Genomic DNA, 19,677 nt, shown 5'->3' on the forward strand with positions numbered 1-19,677 from the left:
CTCTCTAAACACTACAGAAAAGTCCAACAACAAATAATAACATAAAAGTAACCAACTCCTCAGAGATCTTCTTGTAAGATATTTCCCTACAATGTATGGTTAAAATGCTGAACTTTTCATTCAAATCATCATGTTCAATAATTCTTAACAAAAACTACATTTGTTTTGGATGATAATGAGAGCCAACATGAACAGTATTAATATGAAGTAAAGAAGAGATGTAAATGTGGACAAGAGATAAGTATGAGTGCGACAGTACAGTATGTAAAAATTGTTTGGAAAAAAAAATTCCTGAAATATCCTGCAACAAGTACAGGAATAGCTTTACATAAGAACATACGAAAATAAGGAGTCTGCAATAGGCCGGTTGGCCTGTGCATAGCAGCTCCTGTCAAGAGTTACAACCACCCTCTATCGTCCATGACTAGTCTCCTTTTAGAACATTCCAGCATCCCAGCACTTACTACAAAGTTGCTGAGCTTGTTCCACTCATTTACCACCCTATTTATGAACCAGTTTCTTCCTATCTCACTCCTGAACCTAAACTTATCTAACTTAAATCCAATGCTACGAGTCCTATCCTGCTCGGATATTATAAGAACTTTATCTATATCTCCTTTATTGATTCCTTTCACCCACTTAAATACTTCTATCATATCTCCCCGCACTCTTCGTCTTTCTAGAAAATGCAAATTTGGTTTCTTTAATCTATCTTGATAGGGAAGGTTTCTAAGTCCCGGAATCATTCTACAATAAGGGCACCAGAACTGAACAGCATAATCGAGGTGCGGCCTGACTAGCGCAAGATATAATTGCAATATGACCTCCGCACTCTTATTACTTACACTTCTAGATATAAAACCTAATACTCTGTTTGCTTTATTTCAAACATTAACGAACTGTTTTCTAGGATGAAGGTCCGGGCTTACGAGTACCCCTAAATCTCTTTCACAAATTGACTTCTCTAGGTTGATGTTGTTAAGGCTGTATACATTGACAGTATTTGTTCTTACCTGTGCAATATAGAATCATATCAGCCTCAGCTGAAGAACCATCACCAAACACAAATCCATTTTCTGTTGCAGACACCACACCACGAACTTGACGAACATTAGGAGGTAACTCTGATGGTATTGGTACTGGGTGGTTGTGTGATATTAGCACCTGAAGGGTAAATCAAATTAATGTTTGCACTACTTACATAACTCTATTCTATAAAAAAAATATTTCAAAATTTATCTGGGAAATCTGTTCCTGAAACTTGTCTAAGCTTCAGGTTCCATCAAGGACCCTAACACAAGCTGAAGGTATATCCACTAAAGGAGCTACAAAAAAAAAAAAAACCTGGAACTTGAAGTCTATGCAAGTCAGTAAATATGGATACATTAATAACTCCTGATAATTATTTTTTGTGGTGTTACATGTTACTTATGCAAGATGACACAATTTCAAGTTTGCCTGGGAGTAATGCAATTCAAATTTAAGGAAATGCAGAGGGTAGGAGGCCTGTGGAACAGCTTACCATCATGAGCCATGGAAACAACAAAAATATTGGGCTACAAATTAGTTCTGGATAAGACTATCAAAATAGGGGGATCCTACACATGCCACTGGCCTCCTTAACCTTATATCTAGGTGGGGTGACCAGTAGGTGGTTAAAAAAGTACTGCATACATGCTATATACTAAAGAACCAATTACATTTTTCACTTTACTTGAGTACAATACTGTACAGTAGACAGGATATAACATGCAAGCACTGAATACTTGAAAAGGCAATTATCATAGGTAGCTTTTCCACACATGTTATAAACTAGGTAGTAAACCAGTAGCCAGTCACAGATCACATACAGTAGAGGCCACAGCAAACATTAACAATCCTAAGAATGTTGGCTTTAGCAGTATTTATTAGCCCTCTCAGCCTCGGAGCCTGAGACACATACGTGCATGAAAACTTACGCTCAGCCTTGGAGGTTTTTGCCAAAAAATCGTTGAAAAAAACAATTTAGGCCTCATTTCACTAACATGGAATTGTTTTATTAAATTTAATGGGGTCTCTTCTAGCATAAAATTTTCAGAAAATTGTATGAAACCATAAGAAATTTAAAATTCTTGAAATATAAGTCACTTTTTTTTAGTATAAGTTGAAAAAGTAGGAAAATATTTAGTAACAACCCGATTTCCATTCACATTTGCCTTGTATTATGGTGTTCATTGATATGTATTATATACCAAAATAAAGAACAAAGCATGAAGAATATCGTGGTATAAGGAAAAATAATATAACACAAAAACTCATGGAATAATTAAAGGGCAGAGCGGCACACCCTCCTCTCACTCTAATAGCCAAAGCAACACTGGCTTCATGCCGTGCTGCCAAGCGCACGATGACCAAGACTGTCTTGGGGAAGTTGATAAGGCCCACACAAAGAAAATGACATCTGTCAAATGGCATCCAAAGTTCAGTCAGTTTCACTGAATAGTTTTTGAGTTACAGGTAGTTCTGCTATAACGCGATAATTGTGTTCTTGTAAAATATCGTGTTATAGAAAATCGCGTAATAGAAATAACAGGGCTTATGGAGAAAATAGGGTTAGGTGCAGATTACTCGAAATCGAAAAAATTTAGTAGTTAGCCTAACAACAAAGGATAGCACAGTCTAAATAAATGTTACATTCATATCTAATAATGAAATCATACAGTAAATGTAACACTTTACTTGATGGGGGAGAAGGGTGATTTTGAGGTTGATAAAATCGAGCTTCTCTTCAAGTGCTATATACTTTCTTTTACGATCATCACCGGGAATTCTATCACCAAAACGCTTCTTGTTGATATTCTTCTTTACTATATTCACAGTTAATACAGTGGGGTATGCTATAACGAACGGATCCTACTACGAATATTCCTATAACGAACGGTTTTACCTATAAAATTGAGAATGCTATAACGAACGAAACTCCTACAACGAACATAATTTAACTTTTTTTTTTCTAATTTATTGTTTTATTATTACAAATATTAATGATATTCTTTATTTCAGGGGTTTAGATGCATATTTATGCACTTTTTTACAATTTTTACAATTTTATATTATATTTTTCAGTGTTAAGTGGTTGTATTTAGGGGCCTGGAACGGATTAATCCTATAACAAATGAATGCTATAACGAACAAGGTTCTAGAACCAATTAGATTCGTTATAGCATACCCCACTACCACAAAATTGGAGAAATAGTAAGCAAAAATCGCGTTATAGCAAACAAGCGTTCGCGTTATACAAATATCGTTCCTAATTCATAAATCGCGTAAGAGCAAATTCGCGTTATCAAAACACGCGTTATAGCAGAACTCACTGTATTTGAAAATTGAGCCCATTGGATGCCACGTTGGCGTTGCAAGGCTGAGCGTAAATTTTTTTTGCCTTTTATGTTTGATGCCACAATGGCGTCATGCGAGGCTGAGAAGGTTAAGACATAACCTGCCTACAAGGTGAAACAGTTTAATTATCAAGTATCCTCACCCTCCAAGCCCACTTCCCTGTGACACAATTGACATGTGGCCACCCCAAAATAACTTGGGGTCAATTGCTGGTAGACATACAGACAGTTACTGTAGGGATGATCGAAGGTGGGCAATAACTCATATTATTTTTTATAAAGAACCTTTGACTTTGATGTAAACCTCATGGGTTTAAAATCTTTGTAAAAAGATAATACTCTTTTGTTCCTTGATACAGAATGTGTCTCATTCACCTGCCTGTGGCCAGGGCTGCTAAAAATAAAGTTTTTGATGTACAAAAGTAAAGAGAAGTACAGTCAACCCTCGCTTTACGCGGTCCCACATTACGCGTTTCCACATTTATGCGGTACCCTGCCGAAACCGAAATGCTCACTTTCCGCGGTGCATGTACCCCTTTACGCGGAGAGCGGCTGGTGAGCCGCGCCATTTTTGGATCCAAACCTCCCGCCATCTCTCCTGCCATCCGCCATGTTGTGTAAGCAGTGTGAGTAGGTTGCGCAGTGTGTGTCTTTGTTGCGTTATCAGTGACGTCATATGACGTATCGGACTGTAATTGGGCCATGCATCCTTACCTCCCTCCGCTGCTAGCTGTGATTGGTTTAAAGTAATATGACGTATCCACCCGCGGGAGGGAGGGAGGAAAGACGATGCTTGACCTAGCCGCGGCAGTTTCATCCCTCCAGGCCACATCGTGTATACGAAATTCCATTGTTCTGTAAAATGGCATCAGCCGGACCACCGCCCCCAGAGAGAAACCTTTCCTTACCTGGACCCAGCCGCCCTAAGCCAAAAAAGACACAACGTTCCTTAAGCTACGAAATTAAGTATAAGATCATACAAGAGTTGGAGAAAGGAACAAGACAGGTTGATCTCGCGCGCCAGCATGGTGTTAACGAGTCTACGATCAGGACAATTAAGAAGGATGCAGCCAAGATAAAGGAGCACATGAACATCACAAAGTCTACAGGTGCTTCTATGATCAAGTATTTCCACAACCAGGTGCTTCTGGAAAAATTACTTGTGAGCTACTTGGTGCGTCAAGCGCGACGGAACATGGCGGTGGACACGCGCTCAGTTAAGGAGTACGCACGTGAACTGTATGCTGCAGTGTCACGAAAGATGGGAATTACAGAGCCCAAACCCTTTAATGCTTCCTCTGGGTGGTTACAGAGGTTTAAGAAGAGGAACAAGATCACCAATATCAACATTGGTGGTGAAGAAGCTAGTGCTGACCGTGTTGCGGCTAGGGAATTTCCTCCGTTTTTGCGTGAGATTATGGAGGAAGGACAGTACACCGACGACCAGGTGTTTAACATGGGCGAATCTGGTCTTTTTTGGAAAAAGCTACCTTCCAAGACCTTCGTTGTGAAGAATGCCAGCAAGTGTCGGGGCCGGAAGTTGCAGAAGGAGCGCATCACCGTCCTGTTTACCACCAATGCCTTTGGTACCTGTAAGCTCAAGTTATCGGTGATCCACACAGCACGCAAGCCGCACGCCTACAAGAGCATGGACATGACCAAGCTAAATGTCCACTGGCTGACCGCACGTAAGGCGTGGATGTTCTCTACACTGTCCCTCTCCTGGTTTGATGACTGTTTCGTTCCCGATGTGAAGAAATTCTGTGAGCAACAGAATGTGCCATTCAAGATTTTGTTGCTGCTGGACAACGCACCAGGACACTCGCCCCTACTGTTAGATCGTCACCCCAACGTAAAAGTGGTCTTCCTTCCTCCCAACACTACGTCTATATTACAGCCCATGGACCAAGAGTTAATCTGTAATGTAAAAGCTGCATTCTCTACTAAAAAATTCAAGCTCCTGAACGACTACACCAACACCAGGGAAGAGTTGCGTAACCTGAGTGACACCAACACCGATAGCAAGAGCGAAGACGACGAGGATCAACAGTTGGCAGAGCAAGAAGTACTTTTAAAACAATTCTGGAGAATATTCAACGTCAAGAAAGCTGTGGACTTCTTGGTGGAGGCATGGGATCAGCTGTCTGTAGCAACTGTTCGTCACGCATGGAGACATGTGTTGCAAGGCATTCCGGGCGTTAGGCAGAGTCAATCTGTGACTGGTGAGGTTCAGACTGTTGCAGTAGCAGTGGACCTTGCCAGAGAAGCTGAGCAGAGTGTTACAGCTGCAGGCTTCTCCGAGACCACCAACGACGACATCCTGGAGGTGATAAGGGATCCTGATGTGACTACTGACGACATGGTAGATGATGATGACGTCAGTGAAGAGGCAAGTGGTGCGTCATCCCAAGAAGAACGCCGCTTATCCCATAGTAATGTTAGGGGTGCCATCGAGTGTATTGAGAAAGCCAAGCTCCTCCTTTCCGACGACCCTGACGCAAACAGGTATGAAATCTTCACTACCCAGCTGTTGCAGACTATGGAGCCCTACATCAAGGTTTATCACGACAACATAAACACCAGCCGTCAGCAAAGCATAACAGAGTTCTTCGCCCGCAACCCACCACAGCCAGCCCAAGCCAGTGATAGTGACAGAGGTAGAGACAGTGATGATGACTTTGAGGGATTTGTCAGGGAGGCCCTGACAAGTGTGGATGACAGTGATGGTGACTCACCTGAGGGCCAGTAGCCTGCCCTCTGCCTCGGAACCAGCCTCCATTCCCGTACGCCGACCCATCTCTTCTACTAACGTAAGTGTTAACCCCAACCTTGTTTTTTTCTAACCTAACCTTCAGTTTATTGACTGTTCCCTTCTATATTATGTGTGGGTGAATACCATCATAAAGTTAAGATGTTATTTTTAGTAAAACGTACGTATTGTGTCGGGAAAAAGTGGAGTTTGGGGGTCGGTCCGGTCTCTATTTCAATTAATCCCTATGTTATGTTGTTCACTTTACGCGTTTCTCACTTTACGCGGGCCGCCGTGGGTTGAATTAACCGCGTAAAGTGAGGGTTCACTGTACTGTGGAGTCTGTAAATATACCAATACTGTTCTTCCTGAGGCACCTTGAAGTCAGGGCAGTTCTCATAATACAGGACAAACATCAAGGGAGCCCCTCAATCCTTAAACTGCCCCACCCCTAATGAATCTGTGCAAATTTGGGTTAGGCAGACCATTTGCTTTAGTTTCAGCTGATATAAAATCAAGGGAAGGTTACAAACTACTTACCTGGCTTCAGGCTCTACCACCAATTAGGATTTAATCCTGAAAATTGAATATCATGCGAAAATGATTAGTACTCAAATGTTATTTAACTTTAACTTACTTCTTTTGCTACTGTAGCCAATTCCAGAGCAATGTCTAGGCCAGATGCTGAAGCCCCCAACACCACAACCTTAGAGTCTTTATATGGAGAAGGTTCCCGGTAATCATGGCTATGGGACTTAGGACCATGAAATTTATCGATATCCTTTATTTCTGGCATTTGTGGAAGAGAGTAGTGGCTAAAATAAAGAAGAGAGAGAGATGCCATGCTTTAAAAGCATTCTTTAAACATCAACAAAACACACAAGAACAAAACTAAACTGCCAAATGTTATTTCCCTTCATGTAAATTTGGGTACTATACAGTATATTCCAAAACCTCCTAGACTTTTATCTTGTTCTCTTCTCTAACTTTCAATCTCATAAATCCCACTTCCTATACTGTACTGTATTAAGATATAGGTGATGTAATATGAGCTAAAAGAGTAAAACTACAGTACAAATTCTTTATCTTTACTTTTTAAGTTTATAGTCCTGTTATTAACAGCTTCTAAGTAAAAGAACATAACCCTGTACAGTACCATAATACACTACAAATACACTGTAACAATAAATGCCTTACTTACAACTATTTTCTAAAAAATAGAAGAAAAATCTCCTTTACTATCAAAATCAATCCAGACCAAAGAGCTTTTACATGAAAAAAAAATCTCTTCATGATCTCCTTAAAAATAATGAATCATTTTATTTTTCCAAATGGAAACATCAAGGGTTATAAGTTAAAGACAAAATAAAGACAAAATATTTTGATGGGTTTAGACAAATTATGAATTAAAAAATAAGAAATGATACTTACCCATTACACACAAGAAGAGCATCACAGGTGGTGGTAAAGACCTTCTTGGATTCCAGGTCTCTAACAGTAATGTCCCAAGCTGTGTAACTCTCATCCTGTTTCACTGGTTTAACCTCCTCTACAAAATGGCCATACTGAAAATAAGAAATTAAATGAGGCGTCCTGCATCGTAAGGTGCATTCAGACCATCCGGGCAAATCCTGATTTCTGTTGGAAAACACTATTTTCGGCCTAGCTCTATATGATGGTAGTTGATAAGATCTCCTTACTACACTGTAAGTAAGGTTGAAAGCCCTTTGAAAGTAGGGTAGAACATCGATTTGTGGCAGACAGGAAATTATTGTCTTGGGTTTCGCATTGAAATGTGCTCTCATCCTGTTAGTGAGAGGAGTGGACGGCCAATCACAGCGGCCAGCCTACAGCCTTGTTCCCCGTCTCGGCCAATGAGTGTGAGCATCTGCTATCTACGTCACGGCCCCTCCAGCGGGCGGGAACTACACTCGGATATCGATTAAAGAAAAAAAAAACATAAGCGGGTGGAAGTTTTGCTGTTTCAAGTCAACGCTGCAACAGCCCAGTATATTACTTCATGACATGCTACCTACCATCTGCAAGTTTTTATTTTTTTATTTTTTTTAAATGGGGTTTAGCCCACCTTGGCACAGGTCTCTGAACCACATCGGGGCCTGGGGGCGAAAATGTAGTAATATTAATAATAGTAATAATAATAATTCATAGTACTGTACTGTAAATAAAATGTATAAAAAAAATACAATTAAAAATAAAATAATGAAATAATAATGATAATAACAAAGAACCATAAAGAAATAAAAAAATGGAAAAAAATTTATCAAAATTGAGAAACGATATACGTATGTATGTTGTGTTGTGTTGTCAGTAGTAAAAGAAACAATTGAGACCCTGCAATTGTGTGTAAATGAGGCACAATGTCAGATCAGCAACCTGGGACTTGGTCACAATTTTTGTGGTGCCATATGGCAGCAGGGTCTATCATTTGACAAAACATTATGCTTCCAATATCTTCCCAGGCAGTAGTACTTCCCTGTTTAGTAGCTGCCTACTACCTATAGTCCTTTAGCTTCAAAATGTATAAAAAATAAATGCTGCATCTCAAAAAAGAAGAAAAAAAAATAATGCATGTTTGAAGTTAGAAAAACTTTTAGCACGGTTTTCTCGGTTTCAAATTTTGGCGCGAGTAACCCATACGAGGCGGGGCACCTCAAATATAATTCTAATACTGTACCATCTCCATATAATTATCCCACAAGCAGTTTACATCCTTTCTTCAAATTTACCATCGCCTAAGAATCAAACTACTTTCTAGCTAACAATCAATTAATCAGTCAATTGTTCAAACCTATTTTCTAGCTAACAATCAGTCAATCAGTCTACAGTATTGTCCTAACTCCTCTTCCGTGTTTGTGTGGAGCAGAATAAAAGAAAGGAAACAGAAACCTCAATATGGGGTTAACAAAATTTGTAATAAGTGTCAGAAAAGTTAAGAAAGTAATTAGAAAAGGTCAATAGAAACACCCACACATATGTTTATACTGTATCATCAACCTGTACATTCAATTCATTTACCAATCAATTTCCCAACAGCGTAACATATGTAACAAATGACAGTCGAGTGTTTGTTCATTCTCTTAATATGTTAATTCCTTACAGTACAGTAGTTTCCTCTTTCACAGTAGCACTAAATGACATACTGGATGTCCAAGAACGAAACCAACAATTATAAGGTTAAATGTTCAATACAGTATACATACTTATACATGTAACTATTTTTACAGTATCTTCCTCATCCCCAGTTCAGCAAATACATTTACTACAATCACATTCTTACTCGCACTCCAAAAACATAATGCAAAACCTTGGCCCAGATGACTGTATCAGCCTTATGAGAGAGATAAAACCAACAGTGAGAGAGAAATACAAATCTTGTGATTAATGCAGGATGTCAGGGTGAGTCAGCTATTATTTCCAGATGACACTACTCAAAAGGGAAATTGAGAAGAAAATTTACAAATGTTAGCAAATGAGTTTGTAAAAAAAAATATGTGTTAGAGAAAAGTTGATAGTGAATGTAACTTATAGTCATGAAAATAAGTAGAGAAGGGAGACAGGGAGAAATACAGTATGGGTATAAGCTTGTAGTGAGATACTGTAGATTGATGAAGTACTGTATAAAGTTTCAGATACAGTGGGGTATGCTATAACGAACGGATCCTACTACGAATATTCCTATAACAAACGGTTTTACCTATAAAATTGAGAATGCTATAACGAACGAAACTCCTACAACGAACATTTAAAAAATTTTTTTATTTTTTTTTACTAATTTATTGTTTTTTTTATTACAAGTATTAATGATATTCTTTATTTCAGGGGTTTAGATGCATACAGTACAGTGACCCCTCGTTTAACGAACACCTCGGTTAACGTAATTTCGATTAACGAACTGCCTTCCATAAGGATCTTCAATTCGTTTAACGAAAAAAATTTCGCTTAACGAACTTCTTACGAACCGACCTCAACATGTTTTCGCTTGCACTGACCGGGCAACCAGCTTTAGTATCAGTCCGCCAATACATTAATCGGTTCTAGGGCTTAAATTCCTTACTATTTTTGTAAATATCAAGAAGTTTATACTATTCAATTATTTTAAAAGTTTAATATTCAATTTTTTAGTCATTTTAACAATTATTGAACAAAATTGAAGGTAAAGTGACTAGTTTAATGCGCGGCATCCAGCCTCTTAACACAGCAAACAGGCGTCAGTCTCTCTCTGTTTTCACTGGAGGTAACATCTTGCTTGAGACTCTCTTCAACTAAACGCTTTTTTTCTGTGTTTCCAAGCAAATTATTGGTCATTTTGAAAATTATTTTACATATTGACAATATATAGTGCAGTGCAGTGTTATTTTAAAGAAAATATTCTTTATTTACAGCTAGTTTAACTTTGAAAAATACGTGTTGCCATTGTTTGAATCCAGCATGGGGCCTAAGAGATCAAGAAAAGTGATTTCAATCCAAATGAAGCAGGAAATAATAAAAAAACACGAACAAGGTATTAAATCAAATGCGCTATGCAAAGAATATGGCATGTCGGCATCAACTGTGTCGACAATTCTTGCACAAAAAGACAAATTTAAGGAAGTGAACGTGAGAGACAAATCTACAAGAGTGTTTAAAAGTAGATCCCTAATCGTAGAAACTGAGAGGTTACTTATCATCTGGATTAGGGAAAAACAGATGAAAGGTGATTCAGTTTCTGGTGATTTCATTTGTGAAAGAGCCAGGGAGATTTATGAACATTTAAAGACAGATCAACCTAGTTCTTCAGGAACAGAATTTGAAGATTTTCGGGCTAGCAAAGGCTGGTTCGAAAAATTTAAGAAAAGAAGTGACATTTTAAGTGTTGTTAGGCATGGTGAAGCTGCTAGTGCTGATAAAGAAGGGGCAGCAAAGTTTTTAATTGAATTTAAAAAACTGATGGAAGAAGAAAATTATCTTCCACAGCAAGTGTTCAATGTTGACGAAACTGGGCTGTTCTGGAAAAAGATGCCCAAAAGAACATTCATCACCAAGGATGAAGCCTCTTTACCTGGGCATAAACCCATGAAAGACCGTCTCACTCTATTGCTTGGTGCCAATGCTTCAGGGGATTTCCGACTGAAGCCTATGCTTGTCTACCACTCTGAAAACCCCAGGGTGTTCAAGCAACAGAAAGTGGTAAGAACAATGCTTGGAGTTTATTGGAAGTCCAACCGTAAGGCATGGGTGACAAGACAGTTCTTTAATGAATGGGCTATTGATGTGTTTTGCCCCTCTGTCAAGAGCTACCTAACCACCAATAAACTTCCTTTAAAGGCTCTTCTCCTCATGGATAATGCTCCTGGTCATGACCCTGACCTTGCCAGAAATTTGGAGTATAAATTTGACTTTGTGAAAGTGTTGTTTTTGCCTCCAAACACTACATCACTCATACAGCCAATGGACCAGAATGTGATCAGCAACTTCAAGAAGTTGTACATGAAGAAAATGTTTAGGAGGTGTCATCAGGCAACTTCCATTGATCCTGAACTAACACTGAAACAGTTCTGGAAGACACAATTCAACGTCCTGGAGGCTGTAAAATTGATTGTGTCATCATGGCAAGAAGTCTCCAATAGAACCCTCAATTCTTCATGGAAAGCACTGTGGCCATCAGTAGTCCATGATTTTGAGGGATTTGAGGATGACACAGAGTTGGACCAGGAGATTGTGTCCATTGGTCAGTCATTGGGTCTTGAAGTGGAGGAGAAGGATGTGGAAGAGCTTGTGATGTCTCATGAGGAGGAACTTACTCCTAATGACTTGAAGGAACTGGATGAGATGTTACGGGTAGAGGCTGACAGTGGTGAGGAGGAAATTGAAAGTGATGACCATATGTCAGCTAAACAGTTGAAAGATGTGATTTACCACTGGGAGAAGTTCAGGGAACTGGCTTCAAAGCACCCAGAAGTGGAAAAAACTGAACTAACTTTGTGTCATGTTGAGGACTCAGTGGTCTCCTTCTTTAAACATAAGTTAATGGTGAGGAGGACAGATGCCCCACAGACCACAATTGACACTTTCTTCAGTAAAAGGCAGAGGGAACAAGATGCTAGCCCTCAGCCTTCCACTTCAAGAAGGAGAGAGGATGTTCATGGTGGAGAATCTGTCAGTCCAGAGGTTCCTGACATTTTCATGGAAGGTGACTCACCTTCCAAGAAGCAGTAAAATGCTTCTCCTCCACCTCCACTTCCTTCTCTTCTCCCTTCTCCTCCTGCACCTCCCACTTCAAATGCACATCATCACCATCATCCAGGAGCCTTCTACATACACACCTCAAAGTAAGTAAATTTTTCCGCCATTTTTGTTGAAGTTAGGAAAATCGTTTCCTTTACACATAACCTTAAATAATAGTGTATAAATAATAATATAATAAATGGACAAAAATACTAGCAAACTTACGATTTCATTTATTGAAGTGAACATCGGTCCTTACAGTAAACAATACAGTGTACAGTATATACAAGTGTGATGATTGAGGCTTATTAAAAGCCTGACCAGTCAGAGTTCAAATAAAGCCAAAATAAAAATCCGTCTAAATAATCCGTCGATAATCGAAACCGTCGATAAAAAATCCGTCGATAAAGAGGGAGTACTGTATTTATGCACTTTTGGTTTTACAATTTTATATTATATTTTTCAGTGTTAAGTGGTTGTATTTAGGGGCCTGGAATGGATTAATCCTATAACTGACGAATGCTATAACGAACAAGGTTCTAGAACCAATTAGATTCGTTATAGCATACCCCACTAGGGTGTGTCATAGGAGGGAAGATCAGCTAAAACTAATGGCCCATCACTTTTTTGGTAGATTTTAGTGTATATAAACAGAAAATAATTTCAGTTTCAATATTTTGCAACCTGCTAGGTAAATTTTAGCGTGAAATTCCACTAGGGTGTGTCATAGGAGGAAGATCAGCTAAAAACTATGGCCCATCACTTTTTTGGTAGATTTAGTGTATATAAACAGAAAAGAATTTCAGTTTCAATATTTTGCAACCTTTTGCTAGGTAAATTTAGCGTGAAATTTATCGAAAATCTAACGTACAGTTGCATTAGTGCATTACACCAAATAGTGAACAATGCTTTCTGACTCTTGGCTCTTTAAATGAACCCAACTAACAATATTTTTTTCTGCTCATAGACTGATGTACGAGTGTTGATAATATTTATGGCGGCTGCTTGTGTCAGGACGAGAACCGTAAATCCAGCCATCTCAGTCACTATCTTGGGTCTGGGAGAGCTCCTAGCCTGGAGCTGCCTACATTGGAGAGATGCTTTTGAGATACGGCAGGTTTTAATCAGCGCAAATCATGAAAAGAACCAAAGAACTTACACAAACAAAGACATTGCCAGTGATAAGACCAGCTGTTCTAAGACAGTACACCCCTGGCTAACGCCAGTTCAAGCCTCCAGTCATAACAGTCAGAAGAAGATTATGAGAGACTGCTAGCCAGTTGGGAAAAGGCAAGAGATATCTCTTTGGGAGAGGAAAATCCAGTTAAGGACAGCTTTTGCCAAGCAACTGACCAGTTATTTGACATAATTACTTGCAAGTGCCCACTGTTTCTGTCCTGAGTTTGATGCATCGTGACTGTAAACTGGAGGCCCATATCTCCTGTGGTATTTGCAGCGGAACTGGAAGATCTTGTGATCGAATCCGGTATTGGTCAAAGAACAGAGAGAGAAGACTGCCAGTATAGGGGCTCTCTATGATTTTAGCCAAGATATTCGAGTCCAAGAGACAGGAGGCTGCCACAGAGAGACAGAAGAGGGAGAAGAGTTGCGAGGAAAAGAGATTCTGAGAAGGCCTTAGGTGAGGTAAAAAAGGTCAAGGATTGGAGTCAAGATGATTCAGAGTTTAATGATTTCCCATGGCTGATCCGAAAAGGACTAGAGAATGGTGATTGTCCCAACCCAGAAAAATAATGATCCCAAACCTTCCAGGCATAAGATTCGGGAAGGTATATAACTTGAGCATAGCTTCCACAGCATGCGACAATCATTAATTGGTCTCAGAGAAACTGCAGAGATAGCAACAGCTGCTTGGATTGACGGTGGTTTGATAACACCTGATGAGATGTTCACCTTGGTGATAGATCATAACAAAGTAAGGAGAGCTCAGGAGAAACTTGCTGCAACCTAGAAGAGGAGTTTGATAAGGGATAAGAGAAATGGAATCAATTGTTTGTTCTTGATGGAGAAGGGATGACACTAAAGGTTCATGAAAGCTGAGATTCCCACAAGTTGTTCCCTCGCCATGGTGAAGGGAGAACACTACCCCTGCTGCAGTGAACCAGGAGGGAAGTACTGTATTTGTGGCATTTCACCCAGAGAAAGATGACATCAGGAAACCAGCTGAGATAGTGGTGAGATAACATTGTGAACTGGGTCTAGAGAGAGGAACGAGACCAGACCCCTGCAGGCCATTATTGAGGGGACAACACCAACACGAACAGGGTAAGGCAGGGGGTCATAAGGTGGATAGAGCGAAGATTGGGAGGCTGGTCTGATTGTTTGTGACCTCCACACCGTCCAGTTGCCACTCAGACACATCTGATCCAGGAGCTGGATGGCAAGACTCTTTCAAACAGCCAGATGGTCTGGTCCTCTTGGCAAGATGCTGGACTCTGCCACTGGAGTTAGAAGAACCGAAGTTTTAAAAAATCACAGTTGGTCTCTCCACCTCGTTGAGAGCTTGCACATACCGTCATTGACTCCACTCCGAGTAATTGACCAGTACTATGGTTACATGATTTGCAGTGCCATCAAAACTGGGGTCATACCTGATAGACTTGCTACCTGCAGATAGGTCCAGTCTCACATTCTAGGTAAGGCTCACAACGGCTCTCTGTAGGTTCTGCAGAATTTGGGTCACATCATAAACTGAAAGGGAACTCAGCTTCACAACCTGAGATTTATTGTCCAATCTTTATCGTAGTGCGTTCACTTGCCAAATTGGTCTAACACCAAGGCTAAGTCATCAAGCCTCCCGAAGTGTCCCATGTTCTTCCAGCTTGAGCCCTGGAGGAGTCAGCCAAGGAAGGTTGTCTAGATTAGGAGCAGGACTGTGAGGAGATCTTCCTGGGTATGCCTGGTCCTGAGGCAGTTCTGGCAGACAATGCTCTGCAGTAAGGATGAGGAGGAGGAGAGAAGATGGCAGTCAAAAAGATCTGGATATGAGACTATGAGGGGATCTTGGCATGACTCTAATCAGTTGGCATTATCTCTATCAGGAAGACCTGAAGTCAATCTAGGTGCCAAGACCACTGATCTCATAGATCTGATAACATCCAGGCTGGCAGTGAGCCCCCTCTACCTGGGTAGCCTCACCAATGTTCAGAGCCGAGCTTCTGACAACCCCATGCATAAACTCCTGCCTGGCCCCCACACCCAGAGATAGAGCTGCCAGGTACAGCAAGTGAGCGAGAGGCCAGCAGTCACGCACAGCCAGGAGAGAGGAGGGCATCCCAGCTGATGTGCAGTGTGATGAGCAGAAATATAGCTAAAGAAAGACATGTTCTATGGTGTGCAGCAACACCGGTCGTAGTGTAGTAAAACCGCTTTTGTATTTGATGATTTTGTTTTCTAAAGGCATTATTAAATTTAATAAATGTCAAAGATCAATTCGCTTAATTATTCGATCATTTTCATCCTAATAAATTAACCTGGATACATTTATCATTTTAAATAAGCCATTTAGTGGTGTTGGTAAAAGGGTGAATACTGAATTTCATAAGATTTCGCTAAAATTTACCTAGCAAAAATGAAAACTTTTCAAATCTGAAGATATCACATGATTCTGCACATAGAACTACACATCATTAATACAATAATACCATACCGATTTTTTCAAAACCCCCAAAAAAATTCATTCAGAGTGACACAATCTCTATCACCCCTGTACCTCATATCTGGGAATAACTCCGTCAGCCAATGGAATGATAACTGATGAAATCAAACACAGTAGAAGTGGATTGAGAAAGATTTGGAGAAAGAGAACACCGTCAAATGAAGTAAAGATGAAGGTGATACAGGAGAACTGCTGAGCAAGCATTAATACAGTATAGTACAATATATGGGCAAGAAACATGAACTAGACTCCATGGCAAGAGGAAGGAGTACAGTACAGTATATCACAAGCAACAGAAATATGAGGTTATTTAGAAATAAGGAAAATATGAAGAGGCAAGAGGTGGATCATGTAAAATGATTGATAAGCTAGAGGTCCGTGAAAAGTTTTTTAGAAATAGTGCGTTTAACGTTTGTGAGAGATTTGGCGATTACAATTCGCTGGATATTTTGGATTTGGGTTGAAATGAACAAATGCTTTGGACTATGATTTATTTTTTGATTATTGACAATATTTGTATGCGTCATGGTACTATTGCCATTTTATTGTTTTTGTTTTTTTAACAAACTGACCAGACTGGATAGACTTCCTTGTTGGGTATGCTATAACTGATCCATGTTGTCTATTATTAGCACTAAGTTTACTGTGTATTTTTTGTTGTTCTGTTGCAAATGCTGAAAAGGTTACATTGCACTATTAATAATAACTTTGTGTTGTTTTACCATTTGATATGCAAATTAAACATGAAACATCAACCTAATCTATTAAGTGAAGTTGGACACACACTTATGGCAGGCCCTGAGGGAGGGAATGTGGAGGGTTGGAGGCAGGTGCAGTGCGGTGTAGTATTTTCTCAATTTCATTATTATTCTGAGCAGGCTACTGCTCATGATGTTATGTTCATTTTATATGTCAATTGTTTGCATCCACAGTCTTTTAGCAAACCCAAGTTTGTTTACGGTAACCTCCATATCTGGTCCTTAATTAGTCGTATATTCACCAAATTTTAAGAAGATATACTATGTCGTTTCAGACAATTCCGTCATGTGCTCCTGATGCGTGAGCCGTCTCTTGTACAGTAGTAACAACAGTGACTCACAGTGACAGCAACAGGCAGCCTGAGTATCGTCCTAGCTAGCTAGATATCATCATGGACAAGTTTGTAAAATGACCGGCATCAATGTTACAAGTGAACGAAGAACCATCAAAATCGCCAGGAAAAGTCAAATATGGCGATAGTTATATTGAATTCGACTTCATTAACAAGACGGAGACGAGTGTGTCCTGTCTGCATGCAGGTGCTTTCAAAGCGATGCTATGAAGCCTGCTAAACTGAGGAACATCGAAATCTGAAACATCTGGTTGTGCTCAGAAAAGCAGGTCCCTTTTTAAGTGTAAGAGGTGTGCTGATGGAACAAACTCGATGACAAGTCTCACCACCATTCCCCAGAGGCTGGCCGGGCTTCCTACCTGACAGAGGATAGCCAAAAGCAAAGTCCCACATGATCGGGGAGGGAGCTGGTGCTCCCCGCTCTGGGGTGGAGATGTGTGTGAGGTGATGATGGAAAGGCATAAAAACTTAAACCTGTACCTCTCTCAAGCGACACAGTAGGGAGATTGAAGACATGTCCTATAACATAAAATGCATCCTGTGGCAAGATTAAGATTACAAGCAGTCATTTTCAATTCAACTCGGCAGGTCCACTGGCGTGTCAAATTCCGCCTAGCTCATTAAGCTAGTTAGATACCCGTAGAGATGGACAAATTTTTAGGATTTTTTGTTTTGTAAAAAGGTGACTGGGCGAGAGCAACAGGTGAGGAAATATTCAATATACTTGATGCTTTCATGAGCGAAACACGCTGAAATGGGAGAACTTCGTGCTGTCTGCACTGATGGAGCAGCTGCTATGACTGGCAACAAAATTAGGGGTGGTTTTGAAGATAAAGGTGCTCAATTAGCAGATTGTAACTAGCACTGCATGCTATATAGGCAGGCTCTCACCTCCAAAGATATGGCCCCTGACCTGCACTCTGTTCTTAGTACTGTTGTATCTGTGGTTAACTATGTGAAGTCAGGGCCACTACAGTCTCTGCTGTTCATGCAGCTGTGGAATGAAATGTGTGCAAGACATGATACACTACTGTTCCACTCTGAGGTACGATGGCTCTCATGTGGGAAAGTTTTACAGTGGGTGTTTGAACTCCGCACCGAGCTGTGTGAGTTTCTGAAAGATGCCACCGCAGCGCTTTTTTCTGACCCAGAGTGGATAGCCCAGCTCGCCTATCTTGCCGTCGTGTTCAACATATTGAATGAACTCAATTTATCCGTCCAAGGCGGTTATGCCTCTATCCTGGAGGACAGTGATAAAATCAAGGCCTTCAGGGCTCCTAGATCTGGAGAATGTGGGTCCTGAATGGGATCACCGACATGTTCCACAATTCCGAGAGTTTTCGGACACAAACAAACTATCAGTCGAGTTGGTGAGAAATCCGATCCGTTGTTACCTCACTGCACTGAATAAACATTTCAGTTGTATTTCACTGATGTTGACACGATGCCTGGGACTGGGTTCGGCATCCATTTGTTGCCTATTCATCAGCTCATGGTCTCAGTGTAAAGGCAGAGAAATGTGGAACTGTCGCGATGGGACCCAGAGGATCCGGTTCCGTCAATTTGTGATGTAGACTTTGGCCTTCTGTTCAACGGAGTATCCTGATGGTGCTACTATGAAGATCTTGCCCTTTCCAAACTCGTGCCTCTCACGAGACATCTTTCTCAGCTCTGACACCATGAAGACCAAGTACAGGGCTCGGATGTATGTGGAGAGATGACTACTTGGTACTTTCGTCCATCCCTCCAAGGATAGAAAGTTGTACTGAGGAACCCACATCTGCATTAATAATATATATATATATATATATATATATATATATATATATATATATATATATATATATATATATATATATATATATATATATATATATAAGAGAGAGAGGAATTCCTCTGATGCTATTTCCTGGTGGAGTTATTTGCATTTATTGATTTTGCTTGTTATATGTGTGTTCAAACACTGTCGTTACTGTGGTAGAGAGGGACTACTCAGTATGTGTATTAGATGAGGATGCTGTTTTGTTCCTCCTACTTTTGGATTGTACTTTTATTTGAATTGTTCTTTTGAGTTTTGATACTATCAAAGGTGCCACTTGGGGATGGGGTTAAAGTTACTTTTTGGCTACGTTTGTGTGATTCACAGCTTTCCTGAGTGTTAATATTCTGAAATGGTGCACATATATATCTAATACATTTCTTCCGATTTGTGTTTGTTTGTCCATAATCTATATAGAAGTGTAATAGGCCTAATATAAAATTATTTTGGGGGACATATGTGAGGGGTCCTCGTTTATTTTCTCTCATATAAGGTCCTTGTTTGAAAATTTTTGAGAACCCCTGATGTAAAGGGCAAATCAGGGGTCTTCTCCAGTGATGTAAGCATACTGAGATACAGTGATACCTCGCTTCAGGGGTCAATTGAACCCATGGAGGCCAGTAAGCGGACGTGTAGAGTGAACAAGAGAACATATGGGATTAATTGAAATAGAGACTGGGCTGACCCCAAACTCCACTTTCCGACACAATACGTGCGTTT

The 19,677-nt window shown here is 40.1% G+C and overlaps 1 protein-coding gene across 4 annotated transcripts in view; it reads right to left on the reverse strand.

Moving 5' to 3' along the window:
* LOC121857778 (flavin-containing monooxygenase FMO GS-OX-like 2) overlaps positions 1 to 19,677 on the reverse strand; it is a 71,038-nt gene that overhangs the window by 27,935 nt on the left and 23,426 nt on the right. For all 4 annotated transcript variants that reach the window (XM_042353962.1, XM_042353964.1, XM_042353963.1 and 1 more), the window contains exons 4-6: positions 7,558 to 7,691; positions 6,764 to 6,941; positions 1,014 to 1,164 (exon numbers count right to left, since the gene is read on the reverse strand). In XM_042353962.1, coding sequence (XP_042209896.1) covers positions 1,014 to 1,164; positions 6,764 to 6,941; positions 7,558 to 7,691 — 463 coding nt within the window. The remainder of the gene's footprint in view (positions 1 to 1,013; positions 1,165 to 6,763; positions 6,942 to 7,557; positions 7,692 to 19,677) is intronic.

This window comes from Homarus americanus, unplaced genomic scaffold, assembly GCF_018991925.1.
Source record: "Homarus americanus isolate GMGI-L3 unplaced genomic scaffold, GMGI_Hamer_2.0 scaffold16712, whole genome shotgun sequence".
Taxonomy (NCBI): domain Eukaryota; kingdom Metazoa; phylum Arthropoda; class Malacostraca; order Decapoda; family Nephropidae; genus Homarus; species Homarus americanus.